The sequence below is a fragment of the Perognathus longimembris genome, chromosome 21 (genome assembly GCF_023159225.1).
Source record: "Perognathus longimembris pacificus isolate PPM17 chromosome 21, ASM2315922v1, whole genome shotgun sequence".
NCBI lineage: Eukaryota > Metazoa > Chordata > Mammalia > Rodentia > Heteromyidae > Perognathus > Perognathus longimembris.
The window spans coordinates 33501932-33517418 of NC_063181.1; the positions used below are offsets into that span (position 1 = coordinate 33501932).

The following is a 15487-nucleotide window of genomic DNA, read 5'->3' on the forward strand; positions in this document are numbered from 1 at the left end:
GAAGTAGCTCTGTGGCTCAAGTGGTAAAGCGCTAGCCTTGAGCTGAAACGCTCAGGGACAGTGCCCAGGCCGAGTTCAAGCCCCACGACCAACACCCACCCCACCCCCCTGAAAAATACACAGAGATTTATGGGACATATTTGAAAATTCTCAAGTTTGATACTCGCTGAGTAAAGAAGCTGTGGGAAAGTGGGTGTGACAAAGCATAGGTAACTTTTGCGTGTCCTGTGACCAGCTATAAGAAGAAGGGACATAGGCCGTTTTCTATTTGAAGTGTTTTCTTACAGGTTAAGTGAAATTACTTAAATGTCACAGTAAAGGCAAAATAATGAAGTAAAGACAGCCCTAGGTTAGTATCTTAGTTCACTCACCTAGAACCTATGGCCAAGTTGCGCAGTCTCCTAGAGCCTCAGCCCCTTGTCTCGGTGTAGCCCCTGTCCTACAAGCTTAAATGTTGTCAGGGTTCTCAGGTCATATGCTGAAAAGCAACTGGGAAGAGTTGATGTCTGTAACAATTGTATTTTTTTTCTTCTTTGTACTTGCTTTTGGTTTTTGCTGGTCCTTGGGCTTGAACTCAGGGCCTGAGCACTGCCCCTGGCTTTTTGCTCAAGGATAGCACTCTACCACTTGAGCCACAGCACCACTTCTGGCTTTTTCTATGTATGTGATACTGAGGAATCAACTCAGGGCTTCGTGTATACGAGGCGAACACTGTACCACTAGGCCATATTCCCAGCCCTCTTCTTTGTACTTTGAAATAACTTTTTTAAAGCAGTCACATTAATGAATGCCCATTGTAGAAAAAATTTTACATGAAAATCCACAATAAATCCTATTATTCAAATATTAGGTGTCAAATTTTAGAGTGCCTGATAGTCTCCTGCGGTCCTTCACACAGGCCTGGAAACAAGTCCTCCAGTTCATCTCAGCCCTCCTTGCCAGGTGCCATTATACAGAACTTGAAGTGTATTCACTAAGAAGAAAAGGTAGACCTCATTGGAATATAAAATTACAAACTCACCTTGATAATTTAAAAATACTATCTAATAAAATTAAGAAAAGTCAGACAATACAAAAAGGTAGTAGAGTGAACTTCGTGCTTCACTGCTACAATTCATGTTCTCTTCCTCAGAGGAAGCCTCTGTTGATAGTTTGGCATATAGCCTTTAGAACTTTTTCTGTGAAGTGATGAACACATCTGTAAATATTACCCACATATTCTGTGTTTGTACAGTTTTCTAAACATAAGTATAATCAAACATATTCTTCCCATGTAAACAAAATATCCTAAATACACCTCTATAGATTTCACATGTAGATTTCACTTCATTCTAATCCATAGAGATTATGGACTGTTACTATTATTATTTAGCTTATTACCCAATACACTTACATAAATATATATGTACATATATATTTATGTACATATGTACATATTTATGTACATATAAAATTCATAGTTTACATTCTTGCTTATCTTTGTGCATCTGTTTTTGAAAACTGGCATTCTTTGTTTTTTTTGTTTTTTGTTTTTGGTGGTACTAGGCACTAGACTTAGGGCCTTATATATGCTAATCAGATGCTCTGCTACTTGAGACATCCCCCCCCCCCGCCCCCCGGTGTTTTGATTTTGTTTTGGAGATATGATTTAACACTAACTTTGTTCAAGCTGGCCTCAAACCCTAACCCTTGTATCTGCACCTCCAGAGTCATTGTGAGAACTCCTGTGCACCACCACACCTGGCCTTTTTTTTCTTTGTGCCAGGTATTATTCTGGGCACTTAGAATAATGAGCAAGACATACATAAGGCCTTACCTTTGTGGACCTACTAGAGGAGACAGAAAGTAAGCAGCTCATATAATTAAACATCATTAAATTGCTGTGAAGATTGATAGAGCTGTAAAAGGGATGGCAGATGACAGGAGTTGGTTATCAATTGCCTGAAGTGGTGGCATTTGATTGATGTGTACTTTTGAAAGCTACACGAGTACTTCCTAAAGAGCATGTAATATCAAAGCAAAGATAAATCCACTTGGAAAAGAGAGGTAAGGAGGGGGGTAATAAGTAGAAGAAATGGTGAGAAAGATAGGCAAGGCCTAGGGCTTAGGAGCTTTATATGCCATGGGATGAGAAACGTGTAGGATTTTAGTAGAGGCTAAGTTGATCTGAATCTGTATAATCTGTTTCTAGTGCAATTGACAATATTACCACAAAGTAGCAGTGTAAAACCTGACACACTTTATCATCCCACTGTGGACGTGGGTCAGCGATGCCGGCAGTGCGTACCTGGATCCTTACTGAGGGGTCCACAGGGTTGAAAGTATCACGTGGGACTGACTTCTCATCTTACCACAAGGGAAGGACTCAGTTTCCTGCTCAAATGGCTGTTGGTAGAACTCTGTTCTCCAGACCTATAACTATAGGTCTGAGATCCGCTTGTTGTTTTTGCGAGTCCTGGGCCTTGAACTCAGGGCCTGAGCACTGTCCCTGACTTCCTTTTGCTCAAGGTTAGCACTCTACCAATAGAGCCACAGCGGCACTTCCAGCTTTATCTGCTTATGTGGTACTGAGGAATCAAACCCAGGGCTTCATGCATGCAAGGCAAGCAATCTACCACTAAGCCACATTCCCTGCCCCCTTGATTTTTCTTTTGGGTTGTTGTTGTTTATCACTTTTTATGTTGGCAGGGGCTATTCTCCGCTTTTAGAGGATGCTCAAGTTATTTACCGCCTGTATGGTAGGCAGGGAGAGACTATCCAGCAAGGCAGACCCTAAGTTTCCTTTTTTGTTGTTGTTGTTGTTGTTGTTGGTCATGGGGCTTGAACTCTGGGCCTAGGCTCTGTCCCTGAGCTCTTCAGCTCAAGGCTAGCACTACCACTTGAACCACAGCACAACTTCTGGTTTTCTGGTGATTAATTGGAGATATGAGTCTCATGGACTTGGCTGTCCCGGCTGGCTTTGGACCTCACAGTCTTCAAATCTCAGCCTCCTGAGTGATTACAGGGGTGAGCCACTGGCATGGGGCTGTTGTTTGAATTCTTTTTTTTTTTTTTTTTTTTTGGCCAGTCCTGGGCCTTGGACTCAGGGCCTGAGCACTGTCCCTGGCTTCTTCCCGTTCAAGGCTAGCACTCTGCCTCTTGAGCCACAGCGCCGCTTCTGGCCGTTTTCTGTATATGTGGTGGTGCTGGGGAATCGAACCTAGGGCCTCGTGTATCCGAGGCAGGCACTCTTGCCACTAGGCTATATCCCCAGCCCCATGTTGTTTGAATTCTTGATGTTGGCCAATCTACCTAGGGTGAGATGGAATCTCAAAGTTGTTTTATTTGCATTTCCTTCATGATCAGGGATGTTGAACATTTCCTTAATGTGCCTATTTGACATCCTTCTTCGGAGAAGTCTGTCTTAAGCTCTTTTGCCCGTTTATTGATTGATTAATTCTAGGAGGTCCTTGTATATTTTGAATATTAGGTCTTTGTTAGATGTATTGCTGGTAAAGATTTTCTCCCAGTCCGTTGGCTGTCTTTCTAGTTTGGAAACTATGTCCTTTTTATTTTGATGTAATCCCATTTTTCAAGTCTCTTTTATTTTCTGTGACCCTGGGACTCTTTAAAAAGTTCCTACCTGTGCCTATTACTAATGTTTCTCCCATTCCATCTTGCAGTAATTTCAGAGTTTCAGGTCTGAGGAAGAGTTCCGTTCAAGGCCAGCTTGGACAGAAAAGTCTGTGAGAGTTCCCAACCTGTAGCAAGGTTTAATGGCACCTACTTGTCATCTCAAGCTTTGTGAGAGACTCAGATTGGGAGGATGATGGTTCTGGGCCAACTCAGGCAGAAAAGTCCATGAGACTCCCTCTCAGCAGAGAAAAAAGCTGGACAGGGTGGCCTGCACCCTTTACCCCAGCAACGATAGCAAGTCTAAAATCGGTGGCTTGTAGTCCAGATGCACACCTAGGCAGTAAGTAAAGCCCCATCTCAAAACAAAACAAATAGCAAAAAGCAAGGTGTTGGAGGCTGGGAATTTGGCCTAGTGGTAGAGTGCTTGCCTTGTATACATGAAGCCCTGGGTTCGATTCTTCAGTACCACAGATAGAGAAGGCCAGAAATGGTGCTGTGGCTCAAGTGGTAGAGTGCTAGCCTTGAGCAAAAAGAAGCTAAGGACAATGCTCAGGCCCTGAGTTCAAGCTCCAGGACTGGCAAAAAAAAAAAAAAAGCAAGGTTGGAGGTATAGTCCAGTAAAAAGTACCTGCTAGCAAGCACAAGGGTCTCAGTTCAAACCTCAGTTCTGCCAAAATATAAAATCATAGGGCTGGGAATCTGGCCTAGTGGTAGAGTGCTTGCCACATATACACGAAGTGCTGGGTTCAATTCCTCAGTACCACACATACAGAAAGGGGCGCTGTGGCTCAAGTGGCAGAGTGCTAGCCTTGAGCAAAAAAGAAGCCAGGGACAATGCTCAGGCCCTGAGTTCCAGCCCCAGCAATGGCAAAAAAATATAATAATAATAATTAAAATTAAAATAAAATAATCACTAGATGTTGAATTACAACATGTCGTTTTGCTGCAGTCTTTTTTGTTTTAGACTTTTCTTGTTTTCTGAGACAGGGTTTTGCTGTGTAGCCCCCAGCTGTCCTCAAATCCATAATCTTCTTGCTTTATCCTCTGGGGGGTTTTTGTTTGTTTGTTTTGAGGTTGTTTTTTTTTAGCTGTGTTTTGGGGTTTTTTTTGTTTCTTTTCTTTTTTGGTAGTGGGAATGGAACCCAGGGATGTTGCCGCACTTGCTAGGCAAGCGCTTTGCCGCTGAGCACGTCCCGGCCAGCCTCATCCTCTTAGTGCTAGGTGTTATAGGAGTGCAGCAACATGCCCAGCTTGGTTGCAGTCTCTTAACATCAGATTGTAGCATTTTTTAAATGTTCTTAATTTGGTGGTTTTTGTTTATAATTGAGTTCATAAAGTTTTAAAGTGTAGTAAGCATTTTTTTTTGAGGCTGAAGTTTTTTGTCACTTCTAGAACATGAAAAATACTATTTCCATTTTTATTCACAGTGGTCTATCTGTGAATATACTACTCATTACAACTGGTATTAGAACTTGAATTTTTTTATATTTGCTCATTTCCATATAATAATAAACACAAGCCATTATAAATAGTTGTCAAGGTTTGTTGTTTGTTTTTCTTTGTGTATGCTTTTGGGGCTGTTTTTTTTGTTTTGTTTTGTTTTGTTTTTTGGCCAGTCCTGGGCCTTGGACTCAGGGCCTGAGCACTGTCCCTGGCTTCTTCCCGCTCAAGGCTAGCACTCTGCCACTTGAGCCACAGCGCCGCTTCTGGCCGTTTTCTGTATATGTGGTGCTGGGGAATCGAACCTAGGGCCTCGTGTATCCGAGGCAGGCACTCTTGCCACTAGGCTATATCCCCAGCCCCTTGGGGCTGTTTTTTGTTTTCCTATTTGCTTACTTGTTTTGGTGGTAATACTAGCATTTGAACTCAGGGCTACTGTGGCTACTCTTCCAAGCCTTTTGAGCACTTGGTTAGTTGTTTTTGTTTTCGCCAGTCCTGGGGCTTGGACACAAGGCCTGAGCACTGTCCCTGGCTTCTTTTTGCTCAAGGCTAGCACTCTGCCACTTGAGCCACAGCACCACTTCTGGCTTTTTCTGTTTCTGTGTTGCTGAGGAATCAAACCCAGAGCTTCATGCATGCAAGACAAGCACTCTACCACTAAGCCACATTCCCATTTGAGGTAGGGTTTTACTTTTTGCCCATACATATGTCTGGACTGGGATTTGTTTTAAACTTCCTGTTGTAACTGGGAAGAAGGCATCGGCCACCATAACCAGTTTCTTCTCTTCAGATGGAGTTTCATGGGCTCTTCTGTCCAGGCTAGTCTGTAACCACAGTTATCCTGATTGTAGTAGCCTCCCAGTTAGGTAGGATTGTAGGTGTAAGTAACTGTGCCTTGCTGGTTTTAAACTATTGAAGCCACAAAATCATTTCCTCAAATGAAATCTTAACTTGAAACACAATACGCAATATGAGGTAGAGGTGAATTGGTTGAAATTCTGCTTTACCACTGTCCATGAAAGAAAATGTGTCATAAACTAGCCAAGAGTACATATTAAGAGACAGAACAGGCAAGATGGTAATGGTCTCTTCTCCCCTCCCTGCCAGGGGAACAATACCATATTGCAAAATTCTCCAGGGGCAGATGGCAAAGCTCAACGGGTGGGAAAAGCCATGTGGGACCAGCCGTGCATTGTACGTGAATGTGCAGACCAGCCTGTATCCTTGTGAGAAGGGGTCCTGCTGCGCCCACTGCAGAGCACCAGTCCGCACTAGAAAGCAGATGTTGGCACACAACTGTTTGGGTGGTCTTAGCCTGAGTTTGATTTTTTTTTGTATTTTTTTTTTGCTTTAAAAAATAAAGCCAGCTTCATTAGGTTACATATTGAATAACTCAACTTGAAATAACAAAATTCTAGCGATGGAGAGCAGCTTAGTTGTTGTCAGGATACAGGCTGGCATGCCATAGAGGAGGGGTCAGGGATGGATGGGCTGTAGAGAAGTGGTATAGGACCAGTTCTGAATTCTGAGTGTAGCTGTGGTTACTGTACTCTGTGTACATACACATACATACACACAAGTGTGTGTGAAACTAATGTAGCATTATGCTAGTATGTAAGATATCACTAGGGATTGCTGCGTGAAGGATACAAGGATCTACGCACTGCTTTTCTAATTTGCCATAATAACCAACAATTCCTTAAAAGTAAAGAATTTAAAGACTGGTGGTAGTGGCTCATACCTAGTTACTCTGAAGGCTGAGATCTGAAGATCATGGTTTGAAACAGCCTGGGCAGGAGGGTCTGTGAGACTTATTTCCATCGAACCAGCAAAAAGCTGCAAGATGAGGCATGGTTCAAGTGGTAGGATGCCATCCATGGGCAGAAATGCCAAGCTCTTGGCGTCCTAAGTTCAAGCCCCAGTGCCAGCAACAAAAATAAGTAAACAGGGCTGGGAATATGGCCTAGTGGTAGAGTGCTTCCTCCTATACACAAAGCCCTGGGTTCCCTTCATTCCTCAGCACCACATATATAGAAAAGGCCAGAAGTGGCGCTGTGGCTCAAGTGGCAGAGTGCTAGCCTTGAGCAAAAAGGAGCCAGGGACAGTGCTCAGGCCCCAAGAACTGGCCAAAATACATAAATAAGTGAGTAAGTTCAGAAACAAAAGTAGTGCTTATTTCTTTTAGTTTCAGTTATTTTCCAGGTCTTATCCTTTCTGGACTCATTTCTCCTTGCCATTCTAGCTATAAGCTAGCAAGATATGTGAAACTACAGCTACAAAGATGGGGCTCAACTATATATATCCTCACACCTGAGTGACACACCATGCATCCTATGGCGTACATTGACTTTGCAATTCGTTTTGTTAGCAAGAAAAGGCAGAGTGGCTCCTTTTGAGGCACTTATACCAAAAACCAATGCCTTCTGAATTCCTGTGAATAAATAAAAACCATTTATTTCTAGCATTGAAGTTGTATTTTCAGGATTCTTTTAGTTTGTTTTCTTGGATTCTGCATGTGTTGAAATTTGTGTTCTGATACATACAACAGTTTCCATGCTTCTCGGCAGGGCGAATTTGTAAATGAATATGTTGGTGAATTAATTGATGAAGAAGAATGTAGACTACGAATCAAGAGAGCACACGAGAACAGTGTAACTAATTTTTATATGTTAACTGTTACCAAGGTAAAATTGCTTTTTTTGGGGGGTGGTAAGGAAAAGGGACTTTATATTCTTGTTTCATGGTTTTAAGTTGAACTGTTTCTCTTAGTGTGATTCTTTTTCAAGCAGATTATGATTTTCAGTAGCCAGGATGCTGTCTACTATGATGTCCAAATTCTAGCGTGACTGAAACTGTTGCTTGTTGCATGACGTAGCCAGGAGCAGAGCCAGCCCCTTTGCCTGGGCTTAATACCTGGGCCTCTGTTTCTTTATCACTGATGGAGAGAATCAGCTCTGTGACTCCAAGTTATAAGCTAACATTACATTCCTGATTTAGTAAATACTCTTTAAGTTGCTCTGTATTAATTGTTACGGAAGCAATGAGCTGTTGCAAGAAAAATGACAGTAAAAGTACTAGTCCCGTATCACATGTAATATTTACGCATTACACCCCTGGTCTCACTTCATTTCATTAGTAGACTTCTGCTTTATATAGACAAGAAAATGAGGTTGAAATGTGGTAAGAGACATGTTGAATATCTTGTGGAAATGTTAACCAAGACCAGCGCCTGTATGTCCTGAGTTCCAGACTATCTCTAAGGGGTTTAGTTCCCAGCACCACCAAAATATCAAAATATAAAATATATGACTATATAAATATTTACAGTTATATAAATATATACATGCCATAGAAACATTATACATATATATATATATACTATTACAAGTAAAATATAGAAAATAGAATAAAATAAAAGGAATTTAATTTACCAGCTTTGGGGGGGGGGGGAGTGGTTATGAGGCGTAATCTCAGGGCCTGAGTGCTGTCCCTGAGCTTTTTCACTCAAGGCTGGTGCTCTGTCGCTTTGAACCACAGTGCCATTTCTCATTTTCTGGTGGTTAATTGGAGATAAGAGTCTCCGAGACTTTCCTGCCCAGGCTGGCTTCGAACTGTGATCCTCAGATCTCAGCCTCCTGAGTAGCTATGATTACTAGCGTAAGCCACCGGTGCCCAGCTTAACAAGCATTTTAACTGATGTCACTTTTAAAGTTTTGCCACTCTCATATACATTAAGATGCTTGTTTTTTGGTCGTACGTGTCTGCCTCCCTGTGGCCGGCTGATACGGGCTGCTTGGGCCTCGGAGCCTGTCAGGAGCGTCAGCGTGCAGAGTCACCATGCTCCGCACTCCGTGTGGAACTGCAGTATAGATGGAAACACACAGCTGGCAACCATTGCAGAGTTTACCCACACAGTAGCCCATTTAGCAGACTAACCTCCAGGTCCTCCTTTACAGGAAGGTTCTCACTTTCCCTCTGTCTTCGTGGTTGAACCTTGCCTACCCTAAACCAGTTTTCCTTCCGGCTCAGAGCAGGAAGGCAAGGCTGGCAGTAAACCCCAGAGGAGTTATTGAACTTGGAGAAAATGACATCTGTAGTCCACTTATCTTCAAGTACCATTTGTGGTCTGTTTCTGTAAACATACTTTTTAAAAAGTTAAGTTCCGGGGCTGGGGATATAGCCTAGTGGCAAGAGTGCCTGCCTCGGATACACGAGGCCCTACGTTCGATTCCCCAGCACCACATATACAGAAAACGGCCAGAAGCGGCGCTGTGGCTCAAGTGGCAGAGTGCTAGCCTTGAGCAGGAAGAAGCCAGGGACAGTGCTCAGGCCCTGAGTCCAAGGCCCAGGACTGGCCCAAAAAAAAAATAAATTAAATAAATTAAAAATAAATAAATAAAAAGTTAAGTTCCACTTGGCTTGCCAGTCATCCAGGAGCCTGGTAACCGTGTAAGGAGTGTGGGTTGGGTGCGTCGGATTGGCGGGAACACAGGTCGCTGCCCGTGGCCCCAGAATGCCTGTGTGTCTGTACGGTGGACTCACATTGGGTGTTATGTCACAGCCACCTTTCTCCTTTTCTTCCTGAAGGACCGTATAATTGATGCTGGACCAAAAGGGAATTATTCTCGTTTTATGAACCACAGTTGTAATCCAAACTGTGAGACTCAGAAGTGGACAGTGAATGGAGACGTTCGAGTCGGGCTTTTTGCTCTTTGCGATATTCCTGCAGGTAAAGAACACTAACTCACTCCCCGGGATCCTCACTAAGAGGGAAGGTTCGACACTCAAGTATTTATTCCCACAAGATGGCATGTTAATATTTGGAATTTGGGTGTTATGGGAAAGTGAGAGGTAAATTACTGTGTCCTGAGGAGAAAACATAGGAAGAGCCTTTGTGTCTGGCAAGATTGCATGTCTCCACATCAGGCCCACGTTTCTGGGACCAGCTCCTTACTTTTCCCAATTCCTGCTGTGTGTGATGTAACCAGATGTCATAAGCTATTGCTTTCTTTTTTAAACACATTAAAAATAATTTGCTGAGCTGGGAATGTAGCTTAGCGGCACAGTGCTTGCCTACCATGCATGAAGCCCTGGGTTCCATTCCTCAGCACCACGTACACAGAGAAAGCCAGAAGTGGCGCTGTGGTTCAAGTGGTAGAGTGCTAGCCTTGAGCAAAAGCAGCTCAGGGACAGTGCCCAGGTCCTGAATTAAAGTCCAGCCCCAGGACTGGCCAAAACAAAGAAAAAAAAACATTTGCTTTTGTTAGCATCAACTGGCTTTGTGTCTTTCACTTTGAAAGATGATTCTGTTTCGCTTTATACAAAAGCCTCAGAAACTGGAGCTATTGCTTTCGTGTGTCCTTCCCCTTAGCACCTTCAGAGCAAAATTTAGGTTTTTCTTTATTAAGTTCATTTAAAAATGGATACGAACAGAAATTCTATCGTTGAAACACATTGTGTTTTCTGCCGGTATGAGGTTTGAACTCAGGGTCTCGAGCTTGCGTGGCTTGCTCACTGTATCCCTGGAGCCACACCTCCAGCCCTGCGTTTTGCTGGTTATTTTGGAGATGGGATGTCAAGGACTTTTTTGTTCTGCAGATACTGGAGATTGAACCCATTTCTACAGTCCCAGCCCTATTTCATTTTTGCTTTGAGACAGGGTCTCACTGAGTTACTAGGTTGACCTGGAGCTTTCCTTGAACTTGTGATCCTCCTGTCTCAGCCTCCTGAGTACTACCTACGATTGCAGGTGTTTGCCACCATACCCTATCTGATTTAAACTCTTTGGGAACTCTGTGGGTTAGTCCTGCCCGGCTGGAATACAGTGTAGGAGGTCCTTTTTTGAACCTTTGGGTCTTGGTTTATGTAGTTAGCCTTCATGAGTTCATTATGTAAGACATTAATTACTGCAGATAACATTGTCATAGTTAGCTTCAGAAAATAGGACTACCTTATAAACTTTTCTTGAGCATAGATCACAAATTCTTACCTTATTACATTGTTTTCAACCACATTCATAAAAGGTATGTCTTTTTAGGGTGTTTAGTGTTCCTGTACTTGGTGGCCGGGGATGTTAGAATTCTGTTAAGTTTTTAGTATGAGCGTGGCTTCTCGAGTATGAATAATTATTTCTCTTACATTTCAGGGATGGAGTTAACATTTAATTATAACTTGGATTGTCTGGGGAATGGCAGAACGGCGTGTCACTGTGGAGCAGATAACTGCAGTGGTTTTCTAGGAGTGCGGCCAAAGGTCAGTTGTGCAAGGGGCGCCTTGAGGGAAGCAGCTTGCATGCGACTGCCTCGCAGAAAGGCTGCTCTGTGTTGCAGCTATGGGTGCTTTACCAAAGGTTAGCCACTTCAGCTTCCTAATGAAGTCTGTTAGTAAGGCTTGTTAAGCTCTAAAACCACATTTTAAACTTACTTCTTTTTTTTTTTTTTTTGGTTGGCCATAGGGCTTGAACTCAGGGCCTTGGTGCCATCCCTGAGCTCTTTTGCTCAAGGCTAAAGCTCTACCATGTTTAGCCACAGCACCACTTCCCATTTTCTTTTTTTTCTTTTCTTTTTTTTTTTCTTTTTTTGCCAGTCTTGGGCCTTGGACTCAGGGCCTGAGCACTGTCCCTGGCTTCTTTTTGCTCAAGGCTAGCACTCTGTCACTTGAGTCACAGCGCCACTTCTGGCCGTTTTCTGTATACGTGGTGTTGGGGAATCGAATCCAGGGCTTCATGTATACGAGGCAAGCACTCTTGCCACTAGGCCTTATTCCCAGCCCCTAACCTTACTTTTAAAGTGATGAATGTTGTGTGTTGTCTATGCATTAAACTTGCTTCAGTTAACCATCCCCTTGCAATTAAAGAATAAAGAAGCACTATTCTGAAGTCAATGAAAGCCCTGTTTTATCAGAGTGTTGTAAGTGGAGAAGTCCATCCCGTGTTTTCATTTCTGTGGGAAGCTGTCCACACTGAGGGTGGCCGCTGAGACAGCCCTTCTCTCCTGCAGACGGCGTATGTGTCAGCAGTTGAAGAGAAGGCAAAGAATGCTAAGTTAAAGCAGAAGAGACGGAAAATCAAAACAGAACCAAAGCAGATGTATGAAGATTACTGTTTTCAGTGTGGTGATAGTGGAGAGCTGGTTATGTGTGACAAAAAAGACTGTCCCAAAGCGTACCACCTTCTATGCCTTAACCTGACCCAGCCGCCCTATGGTAAGTCAGACCTTCAAGCCCTTTTCTGCTTAAGTCTTTGCCAGATTCGTGTACATTCGAATACAAAATAAAAAAGTAAAGTGGAGCACTGTTGGCTCACACCTGCCGTCCTAGCCACTCTGGAAGCTGAGATCTGAGGATCGCAGTCCAGGCAGATAAATCTTACCTCCAATAACCAGCAAAAAGCCAGAAGTGGAGGAGGGGGAGTTGACGTGGTAGCGTGCCAGCCATCCTTGAGCAGAGCAGCCAAGCAAGAGCGAGAAGCTCCGTATTCAGCCCCAGCACTGACACAAGTCAAAATGAGATGTTAGGGGGTTGGGAATGTGGCTTAGCGGTAGAGTGCTTGCCTAGCATGCATGAAGCCCTGGGTTTGATTCCTCAGCACCACATACACAGAAAAAGGCACAGGTGGCGCTGTGGCTCAAGTGGCAGAGTGCTAGCCTTGAGCAAAAAGAAGCCAGGGACAGTGCTCAGGCCCTGAGTTCAAGCTCCAGGACTGGCAAAAAAAAAAAAAATGTTAAATAGAATAGACAACATAGTAGCCCACAGAATTAAGCTAATGAGCAATCAGTCATTGTCCATTCTGGGATTCTGCACAAGTAGCAAGGAGTCCTCCATCCAGATGCCCTCTGTGGCCAGAGGCTCGTCCATTCTAGATAAGATTCCCGAATGTGTGTGTAGCTGGGTTTGGAGTTGGACACGGGCTCGGTCTGGGTCTTTCCGGGTGGTGAGGCCAGGCACTGACGGTCTTCCCTCCTTTCCCTCCTCTCCCGGCGCTAGGGAAGTGGGAATGCCCGTGGCATCAGTGCAGCGAGTGCAGCCGTGCGGCCGTCTCCTTCTGCGAGTTCTGTCCACGCTCCTTCTGTGAAGATCACAGCAAGGGGGCCCTGGCTCCGTCCGCCCTGGAAGGCCACCTCTGCTGCTCCCAGCATGACCCCTTGTCGCCTGTGTCGCCTGAGTACTGGAGCAAGATCAAGTGCAGATGGGAATCTCAAGATTGTAAGGAAGCAGCAGGAGAATAAATGGATGGGGAAATGAGAAGAAGCAAGCAGACAATGTGTTCAAAAAAGACTGTGCAGTACAGATAGCCTTTGCCATCAGAACTGCCTTATTAACAAAAATAGGAGACCATTCCCACAGGCAGAAGTAGTTGGTGTGTCTGGTTTTTCTGTTTTGTTTCATTGATTAGAAGATTCTTTGTGGAAGGTTAAGTTCCCTTGGTTTTTCCTTGCCTTTTATTGCAGAGCGGGGCAAAGAAGTGTCTTTGATTTTAAAATAGAACAAAGAAAAAAGGAAAGTTTTGTTAATGAGATGGTTTAAAATTCAAGATGAGTTCCTTGGTTATAGAAAGCAACAGTAGCCATCATTCCTTTATTTATTTTCATTTTTACAAGTTTCAAGAGGTGTGTGTTTCAAATGGTCTAATCAGTGTGTGAGAGTGTGTGTGTGTGTGTGTGTGTGTGTGTGTGTGTGTGTGCAGTAAGGAATTGGGGGAAAGCCCTCTAGAACAGGGTGTGACCACTCTCAGTACCCCTTTCCCCAGCAGGAGGTAGCTGCCTTCTTTCCTTCCACATGTCTTTCGTAGTCTCAGAGGGAAGAGCTCTCTGCACGTATTAAACCTGGCGTCTTGGAAAGCAGCGCCTCGCTACCTTTGTGGTCTTAACCTAGATGGACTTCGTGATATGGTATCTGTACCTAGCAAGACGGATGGTTTTCTCTAGAAGGTGGGAAGACGTGAATGTCACCAACTGGCGGTTGGCTTTTCTGGTCTGATGTCACATGCTCCTTCCTCCCGACACTGGACGAGGATCTGAGCGGAGACGCAAGGCACGGACCAGAAGTTGGATAATAGAAGTACCACCTTTTTTTCCAATTTAATATAGACCCATTCAGACTCAGAATTAATGGCATTTTGTATTCTGTGTATTTCCTTGTTCCAGTCAGACGTTTCCTTTGCCAGCTGACCATTCAGACATGTTCCTTGGCAGAGCTACTCAAGTGAAGTGGGGTTGATTAGAATGGATCTTTTTGTGGGGTTTGAACAGGAATGGCGGTGAAATCAGTAGGGCCATCCTCACATTCTATGTAAACCATTTCTATTTAGTATTATCTAATACTTAAAATTACCCCTGCTTTATAAGGGGAAGAAGTTCTACTTTTACAGGGTATAGAAAAGCTATACAAACACTTCAGCTTAGCAAGCATGTGGAGAAAGCTCCCAAGAAAGTCAGTGTTAGCTAAGAGTTGACTGTGATGTTTAAATCTTACTCAAGTATACTGGGTGTTTGCCTACAAAACTCACCACATTTATTAGGAGTGTGTATGTTCACGTATTCCTCGTGTGAAATCCTTAGTGATGATTGTTATAACACCATATAAATAGAAGTCCAGGGTTGGCCTGAGTGATCACTCGCTCCTCTCTGTGAATTTGATTGCTTACAGATCCTCGTACCTGGTAGCACTTCTTTCCCCTTGACTCGTACCTCGTTCCCTCGGAACTCCAGGAGCGCAGGTGCTCCCCACATCCCTTCAGTTGTGTTGGTTCCATTTTCTTATCTATTTAGAGCTCTTTCTGGAAAGAAAAAAAGAGCTATTTGTGCCTCTCTTTTTTGTATAAAAATGTGCAATTATACTGGATTTTTCTCTTGTAAAGAATAATAGCAACAACACTACAATTCCTTTACGTAAGCTCCTAAACTGCCATTTGCCTGATTGCAGTAATTAATTCTGGGGAGACTTATTTGGCCTCCAGTAATTCTGTTGATTAGATATGATCTTAAAAGAAAGAACAAACTGGAAAATGCTACACATTACCAAATCTAATTGCTAAAAGTAATGTGAAATAAACAGCTCATGAAAACACTAGACCTTGCTCTTAAGCAGTTACGTAGTTTGATGTCCTTTTAAAAAATAATTTAAGAAAATCTAGGTTTTATTGTACTAAAGTCTTATTTTATATAAATATATGATAAAATATGGTTTTTTAAACTTACTAACAAGAATTTCCTTTAATACACATGCAGCTCTTGTTGAAACTATCCAAATGAAATCGTATCTTCTTGTTTTGTTTTCAGATTAATGCTATTTAATATCTGATGACTTTTATATAGTGAGCCCAGGTATATTCTGTACTGCAACTGCCTTCGGTTGGAGTGCTCGAACATAGCTTCTGCACTGGGCCCACATTTTGTTTTTATATGTGTAACAGCTCTGCTCTGCAGAGACTTTT

At 43.2% G+C, this 15487-nt stretch overlaps 1 protein-coding gene across 3 annotated transcripts in view; it reads left to right on the plus strand.

Annotated features, from left to right (window-relative positions):
* Positions 1 to 15487, plus strand: part of Nsd3 (nuclear receptor binding SET domain protein 3) — a 120455-nt gene extending 104968 nt beyond the window's left edge. For 2 of the 3 annotated variants that reach the window (XM_048330279.1, XM_048330281.1), the window contains 5 exons: positions 7623 to 7739; positions 9643 to 9784; positions 11201 to 11307; positions 12054 to 12258; positions 13039 to 15487. In XM_048330279.1, the coding sequence (XP_048186236.1) occupies positions 7623 to 7739; positions 9643 to 9784; positions 11201 to 11307; positions 12054 to 12258; positions 13039 to 13280 (813 nt within the window). In that variant the 3' untranslated portion in view covers positions 13281 to 15487. The remainder of the gene's footprint in view (positions 1 to 7622; positions 7740 to 9642; positions 9785 to 11200; positions 11308 to 12053; positions 12259 to 13038) is intronic. The other variant, XM_048330280.1, reaches the window with a different exon arrangement.